We start from the raw sequence: 23,192 nt of genomic DNA, 5'->3' as shown, positions 1-23,192 counted from the left end.
AATGGCAAGGAACCTGAAGGTTCACTACACACAATGAATTGTAAATTTTGTAACTGGACTTCAGCAGACGTCAACCACCCACGTGGTTAAGCTTGACATGGTTCAAATGTTAGCAAGTGGTCCTAGCTGACCAACATGTGCATCTCAATGAGTTTGGGAACTTTTTATAATCTTCACTTATCAAGTCACTATCTTAAAGAGATTAAAAACAGTATCTTCAAACAGTGAAAACTCAATTTCCAAAGGCAACTCTTTCTGTAGTTATGTAATGGAGAGAGACTGAGTTAAGAAGAGTTTAGCCAGAAAAGCTTTTAGATAAACTATGGCGTTTTGGATTCAGCAATGGTTGAATAATTATCACACGAATAACTTTGCCACATATTCTATGACTCACCAAAATAGTCTAGTAACTGCTCCAACCAAAAGAAAAACTACGCATTAAGTGAAATTAGACGTTTGCTAATTAAAATGGAATAGGTTGAAAAGGTGTGTCACTGTGCCCGATGTGACTGCGAACAGAAGTATGATTTAAAGAAGTCAGTAACCACAAGTACAAACACTTCTAGGAAACTCAAGAGTTGGAAGGCCCTAACAAACCTTATAAACAATAAAAGCTAGTGAAAGAACTTCACAAAGTTTTTTTGGCCTAACTGGAAGTTTGCAGGAATTGCTTATTCAAAAAAAGTTTAAAGGCTGAACTTATTCTCAAAAACCAAACAAATTTGTCCTCGAAGAAACTGTCTATGGGGCCATAGGGTGCATGTACTAGATTATCAGTAAGCATCATCTTTCTTTTGATTCTGGAACACTAGATAAAATCATCAGTAATAATACTGGAGTAATGAGGAAACGTGAGGACATATAAATTTATGAAGACTGAGACAGGTAGGAGAACAGGCTCAAGAGTCAGAAGGCCTGGTTTAAATCGTTCTTCCCTTTCCTAGTTGTGTAAATTTAAATTAGACTTCCTAAATCCTGGTTTTAAAACTGAGATAATAAGCACCTACTGCCTCAAGAGTTGAATGTGAGGATTATATGAGATAAGGCATAAAAAGCACTTAATACAGAATTTGGCACCCAGTATGCATTCAATAAATGGTAGCTATTATTCTCATTTTTGAATTTTAATGGGGTTTAAAAATTACTTTATGCCTATAAAGGATTATAGAGAGCCTGAAGGGACAACTTGCTTCTACCTGTGTCACACTTTAGGGTGATGCTATAGAGTATCATGGTACTCATGATTACAGGAAAGGTCTCATGACTCCCTAACAGCATGAAGCAGTAACTAAAATTACAGGCTATAGAGTTAAATACAACTGAGTTCATGTAGCTCTTACTACTCAAAAACTTTGTGTTTTTGGACAATTTACACAGCTATCTGTGCCTTGGCTTTCCCACTTTTAAAATAAGAAAAATTATATAGCTATTTCATAGGGCTACTGAGAAGAACAAGCTGAGAAGTTGCATACAAGCTCTTGGCAGAGCCCTGTCACACAGTGAACACTTAACATATGCTAGCTGATCCTATCAGCACCATCACTGTTATCAGCCCTCTTGAACACCAAAAGTCTAGCCCCAGGATTCAAGAAACATTGCCATTATCACCAGACCAATCCCCAATTCAAGCCCCAAGCCAGATACAAAGCAGAATATCTTCTATTTAATCAATCATCTCCTGATCCAAATGCTAAAACGACTTGACATTAGGATTAATCATATTTTTTAAATTATAAACAAGATATATCTCCACAGCTAAGCTTCTTCATATAGTTCTCAAAACTCCAAAGCTCATTCAAATTTGGTATATTAGTCTATTCTGTTCAAGTTAATTAAAACCCCAATTAAAATAATCCCACAACATACCTTTTATCTCCTGGAATAATAATTTTACAGAAATAAAATTAATGCTAACAAATGTTTCTGACAAGAAATACCAGACAAATCACATTTATTTTCCTTAACTATTTGTGTTTCATAAATTAAAGAACAGAACAATATTTTTTATAGTTAAATTCATTTGTGTATCACCTGATTCTTCAGCTGGTTAAGTGTTTGTCTCAAATTATCTGTTGTTGTTTGGTTACTTTTAAAAAACTCAGCTACTGCTGTATTCAAAATTATTTTATAATCATCTTTGTTTATATCTTGTAGACAGGCAAGGTGTTGTAGACAGGCATCATAATTTCCAGACTAAAAAAAAAAAACCACACACACACACACAAAATTACATACCAGCTTTAAATACAGTATATCATTCCAAATATATTTCATTCATCTTTATCTTAAAAGTTCTTAAAAAGAAAGATGTAGTTTCCCTACATATACTAATCAAAGTCACTAAAGCAATATTCATGTCAGTTAAGAAACTGTGGATATTTACTTCCTAAGACTCAAAACCCTGACATTGACACATATAAGACACATATATTGATATGATAAATATACTGGCATATACATATAGTGCTAGCAAGGTATTAATGGCTGAGGCTAGTCAAGAAAGGTAATATAATCACTCCAAATTTTATTTTCTAGTAAATATATTTTAAATACCCAAGCATCAAGTTCTTCTGCTTACATGCACGTAACCTGATAACCAAATAAGGTTTTCTTTCATATTGTTTAATGTCAGAAAAAGTTAAAATTCTGCCAATAAAGTTTTGGGGTTCCATTTTAAAGTACTTTCAAGAAAATAATTTTTGAATCTGATATTTTCAGAAATAAATAAATAAATAAAAGAATTGAACAGCTTAGTGAAATGAAAAGACTGACCCATATACTTACAAATCTAAATTTAAAAGACTTAAAAACAACAGTATATGAGTTAAAACATGTTTACAAAAACTTGGGAATGGCTCCAATTACTCCCATTCCTTTCACCATATTTAAACTCTAAAACATTTATTTTTAAAATTAAACCTACTTATCTCTAAATTAACTTTTGAATTATTACAGAGTAAAAATTGTAAATTTAAAAATTCACTATGAAAAGATTCATACTTGACAGAACCCTACAACTTGAGCAGATTAAGAGAAGCCATTTCTTACTGTGAAAGCTTGGAAAGCATTGGTGGATAACTCCTTCTCTTGATCAGTGATCCCAGAGGACTGACCTGTGCCTTCATGTTTCTCTGCTCCCTGATCTGCAAACACACAAATATTACAGTTCTTTAGAAATAAAAGTTGTACAGTGGTCCCTCCTTATCCAGTTTCACTTTCTGCAGTTTCAGTTACCCAAGGTCAAGTATGAAAATATCAGATGGAAAATTCCAGAAATAAGCAGTTCTTAAGTTTTAAACAGCAATGTTCTGAGTAACATGATGAAATCTCTTGCCATCCTGCAGTGTCCCGCTCTGTCCCATCCAGGAAGTCAATCATTCCTTTGTACAGCATTCCATGTTGTATAAGATACCTCCCCCTTGGACACACAGTAGCCATCTTGGTTATCAGATCAATAGGTCACAGGAAGAAAGGTGAGTAGGGTACAGTAAGATAATTTGAGAAAGAGAAACCACATTCAGATAACTGTTATTTTATTACTGTTGTTGTTAATCTCTTACTGTGCCTCATTTATAAACTTTATCATAGTTATGTACGTATTAAAAAAAGCAGTACATAGGTTCAGTACTATCTGTGGTTTCAAGTATCCACCGGAGGACCCTGAATGTATCTTCTGAGGAAAACGTGGGGGACTACTGTATAGTGAATTTGTCCCTAGTTTTCATCTTGTGTTCTTCCTAATAAAGTGGCCAAAGTTAGGGCTCTCTCAACAATAACTGATTAATGTTGCCAGGCGCGGTGGCTCACGCCTGTAATCCCAGCACTTTGGGAGGCCAAGGCGGGCACATCACAAGGTCAGGAGATCGAGACCATCCTGGCTAACACGGTGAAACACCGTCACTACTAAAAATACAAAAAAAAAAAAAAAAAATTAGCTTGGCCTGGTGGCGGGCGCCTGTAGTCCCAGCTACTTGGGAGACTGAGGCGGGAGAATGGCGTGAACCTGGGAGGTGGAGCTTGCAGTGAGCCAAGATAATGCCACTGCACTCCAGCCGGGGCGACAGAGTAGGACTCCGTCTCAAAAAAAAAAAACAATAAAAAACAATGACTGATTAATGTTATAAGCTAATAAGAAGCTACTCCTCTGAAAGCTTGAAAAGGTTCCTATGGCCAAGTTGAAACACAATGAAAACCTGCCCACTTAAATAAAGACCACAAGCCCTGTAGATGAGGACATTCAAGCTGAGAATATTGTGCTCTTTAAAAAATATTAGATCTGCCACCCAGCAATATACAGTCCCACATATTCAGGCAACTATGGCAGGTGCTGGAGATATAAACACACCTACGATGGCTTTAAGAGATTTATAATTTAGTTGGAAAGTAGTAACAATCAGAAAACTACACTGATAAGGGCTTACAGCTAATTTCCAGGCAAGGAATATTTTCATAGGCTCAGAAATCCAAAATATTAACACATTTAAAAAGTTTCTTTAATATGTTAAGTGTCCATATAAATTCACAGTAAAGGTTAATAATCTGTTTAGCTGGGAAAACTACCTCCTACCTCTATAATTTGCTATTTTAAATATTAGATGTTTTGCTTCTTGTTTTAATTTGAAAATAGAATTCCAAAATAAAGGTAAAAATCTCAGCTGAACCAAACCTAAAACTACTCAGAGCAAAAGTGTGTTAAGTACTCTAACAAACGCTTCAATACTTTTTATAGTTCTCTCAAGAGTCACTGTTGGCTGGGCGTGATGGCTCATGCCTATAATCCCAGCTACTTGGGAGGCTGAGGCACGAGAATTGCTTGAACCTGGGAGGCAGAGGTTGCAGTGAGCTGAGATCACGCCACTTCACTCCAGCCTGGGCGACAGAGTGAGACTGTCTTGAGAAAAAAAAAAAAAAAGGCCAGGTGCGGTGGCTCACGCCTGTAATCCCAGCATTCTGGGAGGCCGAGGCGGGTGGATCACGAGGTCAGGAGATCGAGGCCATACTGGCTAACATGGAGAAACCCCATCTCTACTAAAAATAAAAAATAAAAAAATTAACTGGGCGTGGTGGCGGGCGCCTGTAGTCCCAGCTACTCAGGAGGCTGAGGCAGGAGAATGGCGTGAACCCGGGAGGCAGAACTTGCAGTGAGCCGAGATTGCGCCACTGCACTCTAGCCTGAGCAACAGAGTGAGACTCTGTCAAAAAACAAACAAACAAAAAAAACTATCAGAGACTGGGCAATTTATAAAGAAATGAGGTTTAATTGGCTTATGGTTCCACAGGCTGTACAGAAAGCACATACAGGGAGTTCTCAGGAAACTTACAATCATGGCAGAAGGCAAAGAGGAAGCAAGCAGATCTTCACATGGTCAGCAGAAGAGAGAGCAAAGGGGGAGGTGCTACACACTTTTAAATAACGACATCTAGTGAGAACTCACTCACTATCACCAGTACAGCAAGGGGGAAATCCACCCCCATGATCCAGTCACCTCCCACCAGGTCCCTCCCCTAACATTGGGGATTTACAATTCAACATGAGATTTGGTTGGGGACACAGAGCTACATGATATCATTAGGTCATTGTTTTTTGGTTTTTTATTTTTTTCAAAAGAGTCTAAGCCAATTAGAATTAATTAGAATTAGAATGTCCTACATTCTGAATTTTTCTGGTTATTTCCTCAACATTACATGCAGTTTAACATTTCTGGCAAGAATACTATATAGGTAATGTAAATATTAGTCATTTTTATTTATTTTTTATTTTTATTTTATTTATTTATTTAGATGGAGTCTTGCTCTGTCACCCAGGTTGGACTGCAGTGGCACAATCTTGGCTCAGCCTCCCGAGTAGCTGGGACTACAGGCACCTGCCGCCACACCTGGCTAATTTTTTTATTTTTAGTAGAGACGGGGTTTTGCCATGTTGGCCAGGCTGGTCTCAAACTTCTGACCTCCCAGGTGACTGCTGGCCTCAGCCTCCCAAAGTGCTAGGATTACAGGTGTGAGCCACTGCGCTTGGCTTAGTCATTTTTAATGTTAAGTTTTCTTTTCTGCAAAAATTTGCCATTTGTTTTTAAAAGATGCCTTTTATATTTTACTATCTCCCAAAGAATATTCTGTTTCTTGGTTCTACTCACCAGCAAAAGCTCCATGCACCACTAATGGAAATATCATTAAGAGGAAATGTGACCACTGCATAAATGTGATGTCATGGGCCGCAAACATAGGTAGGTGATGGCAATGTCACTGTGTATGACTTTAAAGAATTTCAAAGTCTCACAATATTTGAATTTCTTATTTATACAGGAATTTTTTTCATACAGAATTGTTGCTTCAGACTGAAACTCAAAGACCTCCAAAGCTTGAACCTATCTGCAAAATGGGGATAAGAAAACCCTTTTTCAAGTTATTGTAAGGCTTTAGTAAGAATATATGTGAAGTAATTGGCATGTACCTGGCAGAGTAAACCCCTGATATGTAGCACAATAGTGCAGATTCTATCATTTTCAACATACAGACGGGAGGCAGGTTGCACAGTGACGTACAGACAATTTTTAGAATTGAAATAAGACTAAAACTTTAATGTCACTTCTGAAATTAAACAGATGCTACAAAGTGGAACTGGGGCAAGTTTCAGCTTCCCTATTTACTAAAATGAGAGTCTGTATTAAATAGTTTTTAGCATCCCTTCCAACTCAGATTCAGTAACTCCAAACATGCTTCTATAAAGAAACTGAGGCTGGGCGCAGTGGCTCACGCCTGTAATCCCAGCACTTTGGGAGGCCGAGGCAGGCGGATCACCTGAGGTCAGGAGTTCAAGACCAGCCTGGACAACATGGTAAAACCCCATCGCTACTAAAAACACAAAAATTAGCCGGGCATGGTGGTGCATGCCTGCAGTCTCAGCTACTTGGGAGGCTGGAGCAGAAGAATCACTTGAACCTGGGAGGCGGAGGTTGCAGTGAGCCGAGATCATGCCACTGCACTCCAGCCTGGGTGACAGAGCAAGACTTCATCTCAAAAAAAAAAAAAAAAGAAACTGATGTTTGTTCCTAAAGCAGCACTCATATCCAATTAAGGTTTCTATGGAAGACAAATACCCACATGAGAAATAGTAGACCACCTTGTCCCCAAGTTTACCCCTCAAGAGTGCCTACAACCAACTTTCCAGAAAGTTGTCAAGAATCACACTGGTTATGGGGTTCTTTTGCTTACTGGCTCCTTTCCATTCTTCCCTCTCCTTCTATAGATCTGCCAACATGGACTCAAGTTGGGGCTAGAGCTAGTAGAATGCTCCCCCAGTATGGTGCCCTAGAGTTGCATCTGTCATAGTAGCCTCCACTTTCGCACCTCATCCATCACAAGCCCCCTTCCAGGATACTGGGAAGTGTGACTCCCTCTATAATGGCTTCCAGGAGTTGCCTAGATAAACAAACTCCCTTATCTTCAAGAACCCTGCCACAGTCCTTCACAGTGTTCCTCAAACACCAGAAACTTGCTGAAAGAAGAGTAAATATGAATGGCTTAATAACATGAAATGAAATTCAGCCTCATTATTTATTAAATAATTGTAAATTAAAACGATAATACTAAATGTCTAGAAATAAATATTCTTCAAGAGATTTGATAACTAAATCATGGTATAGGAATACAATGGCACATTAACAGTTATTAAGTCTATATAACTTGATGTGGAAAAATATTTACAACATCTTGTTAAATAAAAGAAACAGATTGCAAACTGCTTTGTACAACTGAATCCCATGTTTTATAAAAATATATACACAAATATGTACCTCTGAATAAGTATAAAGTCTACAAGGATACACAGCAAACTATTCACCAAACTGTATGTGCACTTATGATCTGGGCACTTTTTGATAACTGCCTAGACACCAGGAGCATCTCAAAGAACCAGTTGTTGGCCAGGTGTGGTGGCTCACACCTGTAGTTCCAGCATTTTGGGAGGCCAACGCGGGTGGATCGCTTGAGCCCAGGAGTTCAAGACCAGTCTGGGCAGCATGGTGAAACCCCGTCTCTACAAAAAATACAAAAATTAGCTGGGCATGGTGGCATGCATCTGTAGTCCCAGCTACAAGCGAGGCGAAGGTGGGAGGATTGCTTGAACACAGGAGGTGGAGTGTGCAGTGAGCTGAGATTGTGCCACAGCACTCCAGCCTGGGCAGCAGAGTAAGACCCCATCTTAATAAACTAAAAATAAAAGAACCAGTTGTCAACAGAACTAACTTTGGGAAGTCCTAGCCTGGCACATGTCAGCAGTCAGTGAAGATTCCCAACTTCCCTTTTCCAAGAAGGCAATATGACATAATTAAAAGAGCACAAGTCTTAGAATCAGTCACATCTTCAGTCCAGTCTTCCTTTGGCCTGTCTTTAATTGGAGATGCTAAATAAATATAGCTCCCTTCCCCACTTTCCTTTCACCAGAACTAAAAATTCTTGTAGTTATATTTTTAAAAATATATTTATGTCTGTAATTTAAACATAAAAATTAACAGTAAAATTCAATTTCATGTGACTTGACTATGAAACAGCTCTTTAGATCACTACGAAACCCCCAGAAGACTGAACACCCTTTTGAGAGTCACCACTTATAACAACGTAATACTGTATAACTTGTACTTAAAAAAACTCATCTAAGAACTTATCTGCTGTATAAAAAAGGCATTCCAGTATTTGGGCTTATTAAAAAGTGTTACTTCTGATAATTAAAGTTAGCAGGTCATGTAGTATTTTATTTCCACTTTAGCATACGACAGGGAGGAGGAAAAGCTAAGAGTTAAGTGAATAAAGTTTGCCAGTTTCAAAGGACAATGTTAAACAGTTTTTTCTTTGGAAAGCCAATAACAGTGAGTTTCACTGCAAGAACATACTGTTTATCCAATACATGTGTTTTGCAGAACTGTCAGGTGCACAAAAGAGGTAAGGACCAATTATTTTAAAACGTGTAAAAATGTGACACAGGACTTTAGGACCTCAGAAAGCAAGTTATAGGTTTAGATTGAAACAGAATCCTCAATCCACATATTGTCACCATAAAACTTTAACAAAGAATATAAATATCTTTCATGTTTCTTTTATTATTAAAGATTTTAGAAAACCTAACATTTTAAAAAATGTGTCTTCTCTCATAAAGAAGCATAATTTAAACCAAATGCCAAAAATTCTTAGTTTGCCATTGAGTTTTCTCTAAAGCTTCTTCTAAAATATGCCCCTTGGCTGGGCAGTGGCTCACACCTGTAATCCCAGCAGTTTGGCAGGCCAAGGCAGGAGGACTGCTTGAGCCTAGGAGTTCCAGACCAGCCTGGGAAACAAAACAAGACCCTGTCTCTATTTTAAAAATTGTTTTAATTAGCCAGGCATAGTGGCATGTGCCTGTAGTCCCAGCTACTTGGGGAGCTGAGGTGGGATAATCGCTGAAGCCTGGGAGGTTGAGGCTGCAGTGAGCCGTGACCATGCCACTGTACTCCAGCCTGGGTGACAGAGTGAAACCCTGTCTCAAAAATAATAATAATAAAAGATATGAATAAAATAAATAAGTAAAATATGCCCTAGATTAGATGACATTCTTTAATGGGACTTTTGGGACCAACTGTAAGAGCACCTTAGAAATACAGGGCAAAGGGGAAAACCCAACAACTCACCCAGGTGTTGAAAATTTTGAGCTTCTATTCTCCACTAAAAGTAGAGTAGTTCATGTGGCCACTGCTGTCAGCAACCCCAGAAAATGGAAGTCTCAGGCTGGACATGGTGGCTCACGCCTATAATCTCAGCACTTTGGGAGGCCAAGGTGGGCAGATCACCTGAGGTCAGCAGTTCCAGACCAGCCTGGCCAACATGGTGAAACCCATTTCTACTAAAAATACAAAAATTAGCTGGGCGTGGTGGCATATGCCTACAATCTCAGCTACTTGGGAGGCTGTGGCAGGAGAATCACTGGAACCCGGAAGGCAGAGGCTGCAGTGAGCCGAGATCACGCCACTGCACTCCAGTCTGGGTGACAGAGCGAGACTCCATCTCAAAAAAAAAAAGAAAAGAAAAAGAAAATGTAAGTCTCCTAAAATTCTCCAGAAAAGGAGAGAAGCCAATTTAAGATAAATATATAAGCTGGGCTGGACACACTGGCTCACGCCTGTAATCCCAGCACTTCGGGAGGCTGAGGAGGGTGGATCTTGAGCTCAGGACAACATGGTGAAACCCCATCTCTACCAAAAACACAAAACTTAGCCAGGTGTGGTGGCACATGCCCGTAGTCCTGCTACTTGGGAGGCTGAGGAGGGAGGATCACTTGAACCCAGGAAGTGGAGGTTGCAGTGAGCTGAGATTGTGCCACTGCACTCCAGCTTGGGTGACAGTGAGACCCCATCTCAAAATAAATAAATAATAAGTAAGTAAATAGATAAGCTGGACTCTAAGGCTGACAAGAGCCTCTGAAATTCCCATTTCTACACACGTTTCACAGAACTGAGCTCAATAAATAACCTTTTACATGTTAACGACCCATTATTTTACCTACCTTCTTTAACTTCAGGATGAAAATTTTCTGTTTTTAAAAAAACACACTTCACTACTCAGGAGGCTTAGGTGGGAAGATTGCTTGAGCCCAGTATATGACTACCAGCCTGAGCAATCAGTGAGACCCCATTTCTTCTTCTTCTTCTTTTTTTTTTTTTGAGACGGAGTCTCACTCTGTTGCCCAGGCTGGAGTGCAGAGGCACAATCCCAGCTCACCGCAACCTCTGCTTCCCAGGTTCAAGTGATTCTCCTGCCTCAGCCTCCTGAGTAGCTGGGATTATAGGTGCCCGCCACCATGCTCAGCTAATTTTTGTATTTTTAGTAGAGGCGGGGTTTTACCATGTCAGCCAAGTTGGTCTTGAACTCCTGATCTCAAGTGATCCGCCTGCCTCGGCCTCCCAAAGTGCTGGGATTACCAGCATGAGCCACCACGCCCGGCCAAGACCCCATTTCAAATACACACACACACACACACACACACACACACACACACACACACACACACTTCAACAGGATTATTTTTATTTTCCCTGTTAAATATTTGTACATTTCTCGAGTTTTCTGCCAGAAATGGGTATTCATTTTTGTAATCAGTTTTTTTAATGTTTTAAAAACATTTATTATTTATAACTACTGACTTCTTACCAGACAGAGTCTGCATATAATCCCACAGCATTTCTTTATTTGTCCAAAAGTAGTCTCCGTTGCCAATTGAAAGAGTATACGACCGTTCACCCATAAGCTTGACTTTCCTTCTACTCTGGCCTAATGAACATGGCTGACCTTCTATGCGTACAGAGCTCTTTGACCCACAAACCTTGACAGTCTTTACACCAATAGACTTCATTTCTAATCAAACAATTGCCTTTAGGTTTGAACTAAGCAGAAAAGAAATGCACCACGTTTTCAAAACTGAAAATCATCAGTTAACTGAAAGCGCAGACACATTCCAATACAGAATGTTAATGATTCAAATCTGATTGGTGGAGACTACAAGCTACACTCATCAAAATACAGCTCCACTGATATATCAAGAAAAGAAAACTTTTCCAAAGAAAAAAGGGATGTTAAAAGACCTAAGGAAATCAACAATCACAGTCACAAAATACCAATGATGCCCTTGTGAAGGAAAGTTTTAAATCTTAAGAAGGATGCCACTTCTAAGAAAAACAATTCAGGCCCACTAATGTCACTATACAGCTAGGTTAACATACCTCACATATGATTTCTATCATCTGAACAAGTATACTTGACTTACCAAAACCTCAAATGGTTTATTCACTAAACCATATTCCCTCCACTGGACAAGAGGAGCTGGAGAAATGGGAAAGCACACACTTCGCAGCCAAAACAATAAGCCATTTGTAACAAGCAATGTTACAGAATTGAGCATCCTGCCCAGTAGTGCAGAAATAAAGAAACAGAAATTCAAATCAATAATATCAGCATGGCCAGCACGGTGGCTCAGGCTTGTAATCCCAGCACTTTGGGAGGCCAGGGCAGGAGGATCACCTGGGGTCAGGAGTTTGAGACCAGCCTGGCCAACATGGTGAAATCCCATCTCTACTAAAAATATAAAAGTTAGGCTGGGCGCGGTGACTCACACCTATAATCTCAGCACTTTGGGAGGCCAAGGCAGGCAGATCACGAGGTGGGGAGTTTGAGAGCATTCCGACCAACATGGTGAAACCCCCATCTCTACTAAAAATACAAAAATTAGCTGGGCGTGGTAGTGCGCACCTATAATCCCAGCTACTCAGGAGGCTGAGGCGGGAGAATCATTTGAACCCAGGAGGCAGAGATTGCAGTGACCCGAGATCATGCCACTGCACTCCAGCCTAGGCAACAGAGCAAGACTGCCTCAAAAAACAAACAAAAAAAACTGAAAAAAGAAAAAACAATATCAGCATGCTTTAAGGAAGCTAGGCAAAGCAGAATATTGCCACTGCTGATGAGTATTTTGTTTTCACATCTAAGAGGAGGAGTTTTTATGCATAGAAAAGACTGAGATTTACTCTAGTTTTAAAACATTAATACTTAATTTATTAAAGTTACAAATTCAAAAAGCCTAGATTTTACTCAAATTTTTACACTGAACTTAGACAACTTATTCTACTTGGAGGTCTAATTTTAAAGGCCTGTGATGAATGTCTAAACTCATTTCAAAGTTCACCTTCAACATAACATCTTCAAACATAAAATGTTAACTACTTAAAAAATTTTACCAAGACTACACTTTCAGGGATCATTTCTACAGTTTGTTACTGGAGAAGTTTCTCTGAAAGTGTAAAGTACCAAACACTTTTTTTAAATTAAAAAAAAAAAATTTATCAAGTGAGAACTATTGCAACCCCCCCACCAAACCCCAACAATATATTCAATTTTAAGTATAATTGCTAGACTTAAAAAGACAAAATTTTTGTATTTTAACATGTGTCAAGAAAAAAAATTTCCTGAGAATAACTTACATACCTAAAAAATTAAACTTATAGTGACTCTTACCTCTAATGTCCACAAAATAAAATAACTGCAATAAGGTTTCAATTTAAATTCACAAGTATAAATCAATATTCAGTCAATTATACATTTTAAATTGAAATCATAAGACTAATATAAGTGCCGGGCATGGTGGCTCATACCTGTAATCCCAGCACTTTGGGAGGTCAAGGTGGGAGGATGGCTTGAGCTCAAGAGTTCAAGACTAGCCTGGGCAACATGACGAAACCTCATCTCTACAAAAAATACAAAAGTTAGCCAGGCGTGGTGGCGCATGCCTATAGTCCCAGCTACTTGGGAGGTTGAGGTGGGAGGATCGCTTGAGCCTGGGAAGTCAAGGATGCAGTGAGCAGTGTTCATGCCACTACACTCCAGCCTGGGTGACAGAGTGAGACCCTGTCTGGAAAAAAAAAAAAAGACCAATATATTACTCTAAATTCTAATATTAAAAACACTTACTCACGCCTGTAATCCCAGCAATTTGGGCAGTCAAGGCAGGAGGCTTGCTTGAGTCCAGGAGTTTGCGACCAGCCCGGGATACATGGCAAAACCCTGTCTCTACAGAAAAACAGAAAAACTGGCCAGGTGTGGTGGCATGTACTTGTAGTCCCAGCTACTTGGGAGGTTGGGGTGGGAGGATCACTTGAACCCGGGAGGTCGAGGCTGCGGTGAGCCAAGATCATGCCCCTGTACTCCAGCCTGGGCAACAGAGTGAGAGCCTGCCTCAAAAAAATTAATTAAATTTAAAAAAGAAAAAAAACCACTTTAAATATCAAACATAGGTCACTACCACATCAACTCCTTGTTCTGAAAACTGGTAATTGAAAATAATGAATTAAGCTTTTAGCATTTAACATGGCTTTCTGGGAAGACTAACAGTCAATATGGGAAAGCTATTCTTTTTTGTTGTTGTTGTTTCTGAGACAGGGTCTCACTTTGTAGCCCAGGCTGGAGTGCGGTGGTGTGATCACGGCTCACTGTAGCTTCGACTTCCTGGGCTCCAGTGACCTCCTACCTCAGCCTCCCAAGTAGCTGGGACTACAGGCACGCAGCAGCACACCAACTAAGTTTTTTCAATCTTTTTGTAGAGACAGGCTCTCATGTTGCCCAGGCTGCTCTTGAACTCCTGGGCTCAAGCGATCTGCCTACCTTGGCCTCCCAAAGTGCTGGGATTACAGGCACGAGTCACTGTACCCAGCCCAGGAGAGCTACTCTTTAAAGAAGAACATTCACTAACAAAGGTAGAAACTACAATAGAACTAGGTAAAAATCATTTTGTAACCCTCAATAATACAACTGATTTAGGAAAGAATCAACAACAATGGATATTTACGAAATGCCAATTACTCCATAAATTACCTCTAACTGAAAATGGAAAAAGATGTTCCTGTCAGCACCTCAAATTGATCAAATTTAGCATCACTAATACTGGATAACCTGACATTATGTACTTTACACAGAAAATAAAGTATATAACATCACCTACAAAGTTTCTCAAAAATATGTTGAATCTATATCTAAACAAGCCTGTAGAAATAAGTTAGAGTTTAAGAAAATACAGGAGATAAAGCTGGGTGCAGTGGCTTACACCTGTAATGCCAGCACTTTGGGAGACCAAGCTGGGAGGATTCCTTCAGCCCAAAAGTTTGAGACCAGCCTGGGCAATATATTGGGACCCTGTGCCTACAAATAAATTTTTAAAATATAGCCATAGCTGGGACTACAGGCACATGCCACCACACCCAGCTAACTTTCTGTATTTTTTGTAGAGACAGGGTTTTACCATGGTGCCCAGGCTGGTCTTGAACTCCTAGGTTCAAGCAATCCACCCACCTCGGCCTCCCAAAGTGCTAGGATTTATAGGTATGAACCACCATGCCTGGCGGGAAATTGGCTTTTTTTTTTTTTTTTTTTTTTTGGTGACAGGGTCTCACTGAGTCACCCAGGTTGGAGTGCAGTGGTGTTTATCTTGGCTCACTGCAACCTCTGCCTCCCAGGCTCAAATGATCCTCCCACCTCACCCTCCCTTGTAGGTGGGACTACAGGCATGCGCCACCACTAATTTTTTACATTTTTGGTAGAGACAGGGTTTCACCATGTTACCTACGCTGGTCTCTAACTCCTGAACTCAACTGATCCTCCCACCTCAGACTCCCAAAGTGCTGGGATTACAGGCGTGAGGCGCCATGCCTGGCTGGCAGGAAATTTTTAATATATTAAAACATGAATTGTCTATACTATGACAATGGCATCATGGTTACATAGGTGAATGTCCCTATTTTTAAGAAACGCATGTTGAAATATTTAGAGATGAAGTGTTATGATGTTTATAACCTATTTTGAAATGATTCAACATTAAAAGTCATAGCTAGAGCCGGGTGTGTTGGCTCACATCGGCACTTTGGGAGGCCGAGGCGGGCAGATCACTTAAGCTCAGGAGTTCAAGACCAGCCGGGCCAACATGGTCAAACCACGTCTCTACTAAAAATACAAAAGTTAGCTGGGCATGGCCAGGAACAGTGGCTCACGTCTGTTAATCCCAGCACTTTGGGAGGTCGAGGTGGGTGGATCATGAGGTCAGGAGATCGAGACCATCCTGGCTAACACAGTGAAACCCCGTCTCTACTAAAAATACAAAAAATTAGCCAGGCATGGTGGCACACACCTGTAGTCCCAGCTACACAGGAGGCTGAGGCAGGAGAATCACTTGAACCCAGGAGACAGAGGTTGCACTGAGCCGAGATTGCACCACTGCACTCCAGCCTGGGCAACAGAGTGAGATTCCATCTCAAAAAAAAAAAAAAAATAGCTGGCTGTGGTAGCGTGTGCCTGCAAGCCCAGCTACTCGGGAGGCTGAGGCAAGAGAATCGCTTGAACTCGGGAGATGGAGGTTGCAATGAGCAAAGATCGTACCACTGCAGTCCAGCCTGGGTAACAGAGTGAGACTCCATCTCAAAAAAAAAAAAAAAAAAAGTCATAGCTAGTGATAGAGGAAGCAAATATGGTAAAATATAACAATTGCTGAATGAACTAGGGGGTAGATATATAGATATTCATTTTATTTTTTAAATTTTTTAGGTGTTTGAAATCATTCATAATAAAAAGTTGAAAAAATACCAAATAAGGCCGGGCGTGGTGGCTCATGCCTGTAATCCCAGCACTTTGGGAGGCCGAGGCGGGCGGATCACGAGGTCAGGAGTTAGAGACCAGCCTGGCCAACATGGTGAAACCCCTTCTCTACTAAAAATACAAAAAAACTAGCCGGGCATGGTGGCATGCACCTGTAGTCCTAGCCACTTGGGAGGCTGAGGCAGGAGAATGGTGTGAACCCGGGAGGCGGAGCTTGCAGTGAGCCGAGATCGCACCACTGCACTCCAGCCTGGGCAACAGAGCGAGACTCTGTCTCAAAAAAAAAAAAAAAAAATTATCTGGATACGGTAGTACACACCCGTAGTCCTAACTACTCAAGAGGCTAAGGCAAGAGGATTGCTTAAGCCCAGGAGTTCATGGCTGCAGTGAGCTATGATGGTGCCACTGCACACCAACATGGGTGAAAGAGTGAGACCCTGTCTCAAAACAAAACAAAACAAAAAAACCAAAAAACTCAGAGCCTGAGATTATATCATTTAACCTGTTACCATACCTGTGAGGTAGATACTTTCATCGTTCTCATTCTACACGCAGGAAAGCTGAAGCTTAAAAAAAAGGCTTCTTGAAATTTGCCCAATTTCCCACAAATACCAAGTAGTACAGCTAGGATGAACCTGAACTATCTGATTTCAAAGCCCCTACTCTTATCATTCCTTACCTGGATCAGTTAAATATAAATCAGATCACACCATCATGCCCTTATTGAAAACTTCCACTCTCTTCCCATTAGTTAAAATGAATTCAAACTCCCTCCATGGCCTGTAACGCCCAACATACACCAACTCCTGATACAACTGTGACTTTATCTCTTGCCATGCTGCCTTTGCTCCCTATGCTATAAATTATGTGTATTGGCTTTTTTGTTTTCTGTTTGAGACAGGGTCGCACTGTCACCCAGGCTACAGTACAGTGGCACAATTATAGCTCACTGCAACCTTCAACTCCTGGGCTCAAGCCATCCTCTCATCTCAGACTCTGGAGTAGCTAGGACTTTAGGGTCACGCCACCATGCCTAGCTAATTTTTTTTTTATTTTTTATGGAGACAAGTCTGGCTATGTCGCCTAGGCTGGTCTTGAACTCCTGGCCTCAAGCGATTCTCCCACCTCAGCCTCCCACAGGTGTGAGCATCTATGCCCAGCCTTAAATTATGTGTTGAGTGTCTCTTGTCAGATATTGTTCTAGGGACTAGAGCTAGAACACAACTAACACAGACAAAAGTCTCTATCTTCGGGGAGCTTGTATTCAAGGGGTCTGCTTGATGTTCTTTAGACATTTTCCAAGCAAGGGTTCTGTACATTTGCATATTTGTTGCTCCTCTTACCTGGATCATTCTTCCCAACACAGCTGGCTCTTTATCCTTAGGGTTTCTGTTTAAATGTCAACTCTAAGAAAGCCTTTCTCTAATCTATCTGAAAAACAAGGCTTTCAGTCATCCTCTATTCTTTTTTTTCTTTTCTTTTTTTTTTTTTTTTTGAGACGGTGTTTTGCTCTTGTTGCCCAGGCTGGAGGGCAATGGCACGATCTTGGCTCACTGCAACCTCTGCCACCTGGGTTCAAGTGATTCTCTTGCTTCAGCCTCCCGAGTAGCTGGGAATACAGGCGTCTGCCACCACGACCAGCTAATTTTCGTATTTTTAGTCAAGACAGGGTTTCAACATGTTGGCCAGCCTGGTCTCAAACTCCTGTCCTCAGGTGATCCACTCACCTCAGCCTCCCAAAGTCCTGGGATTACAGGTGGGAGCCACAGGCGCCCGCCAGCAGGCCCTGCTAATTTTTTTGTATTTTTAGTAGAGACGGGGTATCACTGTGTTAGCCAGGATGGTCTCGATCTCCTGACCTCGTGATCTGCCACCTCGGCCTCCCAAAGTGCTGGGATTACAGGCGTGAGCCACCACGTCCGGCCTTTTATTTTATTTTTTTGAGAGAGGGTCTCATTCTGTTGCCTGGACAGTGGCGTGATCAAAGCTCACTGCAGCCTTGAACTCCTAGGTACAAGCAATCCTCCCACCTCAGCCTCCCTAGGAGCTGAGACTATAGGCACACACCATGATATCTGGCTTTTTATTTTTTAGAGTCAGGGTTTCACTTATGCTGCCCAGGCTGGTCTCAAACTCCTGGCCTCAGGCAATCCTCCCACTTCAGCCACCCAAAGTGCTAGGATTACAGGTGTGAGCAACTGCAGACAGCCTCTCTTACTCATTTTTTTCTTCTGAGTATTATTTTTTTTTTTTGAGATGGAATCTCACTCTGTCACCCAGCCTGGAGTGCAGTGGTGTGATCTCGGGTTGCTGCAACCTCTGCCTCCCAGGTTCAAGCAATTCTCCTGCCTCAGCCTCCCGGCTAGCTGGGATTACAGGTGTGCGCCAGCATGCCTGGCTAATTTTTGTATTTTTAGTAGATGGGGTTTCACCATGTTGGTCAGGCTGGTTTTGAACTCCTGACCTCAGGTGATCCACCCCCCTCAGCCTCCCAAAATGCTGGGATTACAGGTGTGAGCCACCGCACTCGGACTTCTTCAGAGTATCTATCACAACTTGAAATCATCTTATTTTTCATTTTATTTACATGCTTATCTGTCCTTCATAGTACATAAGCTCCAGAACAGAGACTTTGTTTTGTTCCTGCCCAGTTCCTAAAGTAGTACCTGGCAAAACAGGCCATTGGTGAATATTTACTGAATAAATTAATATCACAACATTAACTCATCTTAGGTGGTCTCTAGGCTTCCTGTCTTACTTCATTTAAATCCACCACCTACAACAGTCAGTGTGATCAGATCACTCACCTTAAGTCCTTTCATGACCCTTTTTTCTTACCTGATGAAGAACACACACACAAGACCCTCCGTGACAAATATCCTGACCTCGTGAGCTCAGAGAGGAAGCAGCATGTAAGATAGACTGAATGAATAGTGTTCACCAGACGGAGAAGAGAAAGGACACTACGGCTCAAAAGCTCAAAAAACACAATGCTTTGCAACAGTAATTTATGATGTGAAGAGCTGGGTGGGTTGATACAGAAAAACCAGCTGGAAATAGATTTTGAAGATGCTCACAAACCACATTAGAGTGAGGACGGCAGGGCGCGGTGGCTCACGCCTGTAATCCCAGCACTTTGGGAGGGCGAGGCAGGCGGATCACAAGGTCAGGAAATGGAGACCATCCTGGCTAACACGGTGAAACCCTGTCTCTACCAAAAAATACAAAAAAATTAGCAGGGCATGGTGGCGGGCGCCTGTAGTCCCAGCTACTCGGGAGGCTGAGGCAGGAGAATGGCGTGAACCCGGGAGGCGGAGCTTGCAATGAGCCGATATCGCACCACTGCACTCCAGCCTGGGCGACAGAGCGAGACTCCGTCTCAAAAAAAAAACAAAAAACAAAAAAACCGTGAGGACTTAAAAGGAGAAAGAAAATACAATAAAAATTAAATAAAAAGAATGATGACTTGATGCCCAAAGCATGTACAGTCTTAGAAACTTTATAGGAAGGGGAATGACAGGATTCAATGAATGTCTTAGGACATAAAAAAAGGGGGGGGGGCGACAGTGAGGAAAATGGATGGGATAGGAAGAGACAAGAGACAAACACCAGTGAGAAGACTACTCAATGCGACATAGATCATATTAAAAGATAAAGGCCAGAAACACAGCAGATGAGATGGAGATGAGCAGAGATTCAAAGGAGCTACACTAAACACCCATCTATTTTATTCAAATTTAACCTTATATCAAAGCAGGAAGTTTCCTTCAATATGGCCTATAAACTTAAACCAATGAAAAAAACAGTCCCCTAATCACTGTGGACCTTATTCTTCAACTACACACATTACACAGCTCTTACCAAACAGGAGTGCAGCTAGGATATGCCTGTCTCCTCCAACAGACTGAACACCAGGTCTTCAAAGGCAGGGAGTGTGTCATATCCATTATTCAACACTCAATCTTTGCGAATGAATAAATGAACAAGTAGAAGACTTTATGACTGAGGATTTGAAAACTGGATGGGCTTTAGGTCTAAAAGGGTGATTTCGGGCAAGCGCAATGGTATGAGCAAGTAGGAATGGTAAATGTGGGGAACACAGACACTATTCTAAAATAAGGAGGAAGATGTTGGTCCCCTGGTCCAGCCTTGGACAGGCCATGCCGTTTTCCTGTCTAATAGTCTCTCCCTCATCCACCTTTCCTCATTTCTTATGGCTCATTCCCCCACTTCTTTCATATCTCTGCTCAAATATCATCTCACCAGAGGCCTTCCCTGAACAACCTATCCAAAATTTCACAGCACATTCCTTATACCCTCTCAAGGCCTTTATTCTGTTGTTTTTCTTCTTAGATTATTGAAGAGATCCTCTAATGATTTTTATTCCTCTGTACCTAAAATAGAATTGGCTTAATTTCCAAGTGAAGTTCATTTGTCAGTTATTGTGATCAGAACCTACTAAAATCCACAGCACACTGAGTTTTTCTTTAATTTTAAATTAAATTCACTGTAAAAATTTTAAGTTCCATCACTTTTAAATCCTGTCACTTAAGTTCTTTCCAATAAAACCTGGATGCCACAAAGAATATGAATTTCTTGCGGGAAACATTCCGGACAAGGTCAGGAAATAATTTTATATTCCTTAATGTGGAAGATTCTAGGAATGGGAGCAATAATCCATAAAGAAAACCATTGAGATTAAGTAATTTCGAGGAACTAGAGCAATTAAGTACCAAATGCAAGATTTTAGGAGCACAGACTGTAGAGAGACAATGGGATTTTATGCCTTTTTAAATAAGTGGTTTACTTTGAGAGGCCAAGGCGGAAGGATCGCTTGGGCCCAGAAGTTCGAGATCAGCCTGGGCACCATAGCGAGACCCCCGCCCGTCTCTATCAAGAAAAAAAAAAAAAAGTGGCTTTTACAAAGTTAATTTCACAGGAGTCAATGACCAGAGGAAGCCACATGTGGTCAAAACAGCCCAGGTGAATCCCAGCCTCAGCCACGCGATATTATAGGCAGATGTGTGCTCCAGGGTGACTTTCTCTTGTCTGCTTTTCCCACGAAGAAGCGGAAAATTCTGCGAAGCGGCAAAATACATTTAAGCTTTTTGGGCCGGAGTTATTCTGAAGAGCAGGGCAAAGGCGGCCAGTGGCGACTTCATACTGCACTTGAGTAAAACAACTATTGGACCCGCGGCCCGAAGACTCATGTTAGCGACAGCCGAGACAGAGGATAGGGTAAAGAAATGCACGCCCAAATTCAAGTCGCCCTGGAGTCCCCACCCCGGGCCCCGCCGCCTCCGAGTTCAGGGTCCGCCCGGTCCCGCACGTCCCGCCGTCTCGTCGCTCGGGACATTGGCGCCCTACCTGCAGGCTTGTCTGCAGCCATCTTCCCGCTTCGACTCGGGTTCTTCCCTGCAGGTGGCGTGGCCCTGACTCCCGCCGCCGGGCTGGCCGCTGTCCTGGACCTCCGAGGACAACTCTGTGCCTACCCCGGCTCCGGGCCCCCAGGTTCCGGCTAGAGGAGTGGGCAGACGGCGGGCTGAGGAAGTGACGAGAGCTAGTTCCCGTCGTCTAGCAACAGCAACAGCTTCCCCACCAAGGGACCGCCACAGCCTCCCGCCATACACAGCTTCCGCCTCACGGCGTCCCGGTACCCACTACTTCCGGGGGCGGCAGCCTGCCGCGCCTGGAGCGCCGGCGTGGGAACTGCTGCTGGCCCCGCCCCACGCCGACGTCCCCTCCGCGCCCCGCCTCCGGCCGGACGTACTCTGGCTGGAACCTCTGGATGTTCGCAGGGCTGACGCGGTGGGACGTACGCGCCTCTGTCCTTTGCTTACTCTAATTAAAACACCGAGGTGTCAGAGCTTTTGTCCCTCAATGTTACATAATATTACAATAACCACATCTGACATTTATGTGCTAAGCACTGAGCCCTGCACTTGGTCTGTACTATCTCATTGATTTCTTGCAACCCCATGAGAGCGGCGCTGTTGAGGATTCCCGTTTAAAAAGAAACGCCTTTTATTTTAGAATAGTTGTAGTTGTGCAGAAAAGTTGCAAAGATGACACCTAGAGTTCCTGTCTCCTCACCTAGTTTCTCCTATTGTGAACATCTTAATTATTTTACTATGTTACGTAGATCACATCTAAGAAACCAGTTTGATTGGCGCACTATTACTCACTAAACTACACATTTAATTCACATTTACCAGCTTTCTTTCAATGTCCTTTTTTTGTTGTTGTTCCAGGATCCTGTCCAGGACACCGTATTGCATTTATTCATTATGTCGTCTTAGGCTATTTTTGGCTGTGGCAGTTTCTCAGATTCTTCTTGTTTTTGATGACCTTGACAGTTTTGAAGAGTTACTCCTCAGATATTTGGTGGAATGTGCCTCAATTTGGGTTTGGCCAATATTTTTCTCATGGTTAGACTGGGGTTTTGGGTGTTTAGGAGGAAGACCACAAGGTGACTGGCTGTTCTCATCACATAGAATCAAGGGTACATGCTGTCAAAATGACATCACTGATCATGTTAACCTTGATTACCTCTCTAAGGTAGTGCTTGCCAGTTTTCTCTACTGTGCAATTACTCCTCCTACCCTCCCACACTACTTTGGAACCAAGTCAATAAATGCAACCCACACTCAAGGTGGGAAGGCGGGGTATTTAAGCTCTACCTCCTGCAGTGGGGAGTATGTACATAAGTTATCTTCCCCAAGGGAAGTTTGCCTCTTCTCCCTCACTTAGCTATTTATATCAGTATGGACTCATGGATGTTTATCTTATAATGGTTACATTCCAATACTACATTATTTTGTTGCTAAAATTGTCCCAGCTTTTTTAATTGGGAGATTTTTCAGGTTTGTACCTGTTTTTTTCTTTTTTTTTTTTTTAACTTTTGTTTTAAACTTTCTTTTAAAAAAGTATTTGTTTTTAGCCGGGCGTGGTGGCTCACATCTGCAATCCCAGCACTTTGGGAGGCCAAGGCAAGTGGATCACTTGAGGTCAGGAGTTTGTGACCAGCCTGGCCAACA

At 41.7% G+C, this 23,192-nt stretch overlaps 1 protein-coding gene and 1 pseudogene across 14 annotated transcripts in view; one reads left to right on the top strand and one right to left on the bottom strand.

Moving 5' to 3' along the window:
• The window catches only part of CNOT10 (CCR4-NOT transcription complex subunit 10), an 88,929-nt gene extending 67,011 nt beyond the window's left edge, over positions 1–21,918 (bottom strand). For 6 of the 14 annotated variants that reach the window (XM_034956026.2, XM_055109603.1, XM_003826132.3 and 3 more), the window contains exons 1-3: positions 21,523–21,892; positions 3,049–3,143; positions 2,032–2,193 (exon numbers count right to left, since the gene is read on the bottom strand). In XM_034956026.2, coding sequence (XP_034811917.2) covers positions 2,032–2,193; positions 3,049–3,143; positions 21,523–21,544 — 279 coding nt within the window. In that variant the 5' untranslated portion in view covers positions 21,545–21,892. Of the gene's footprint in view, positions 1–2,031; positions 2,194–3,048; positions 3,144–11,175; positions 11,490–13,169; positions 13,263–21,522 lie in introns of those variants that run through there. The other 8 variants (XM_055109599.1, XM_055109600.1, XM_055109602.1 and 5 more) reach the window with 6 other exon arrangements.
• On the top strand, positions 12,757–12,833 carry LOC112439539 (small nucleolar RNA U3; annotated as a pseudogene).
• Positions 21,919–23,192: the final 1,274 nt, after the last annotated feature.

This window comes from Pan paniscus, chromosome 2, assembly GCF_029289425.2.
Source record: "Pan paniscus chromosome 2, NHGRI_mPanPan1-v2.0_pri, whole genome shotgun sequence".
Lineage (NCBI taxonomy): Eukaryota > Metazoa > Chordata > Mammalia > Primates > Hominidae > Pan > Pan paniscus.
Note: the sequence above shows the minus strand (reverse complement) of the source record. Positions and strands in the feature narration are given on the sequence as shown.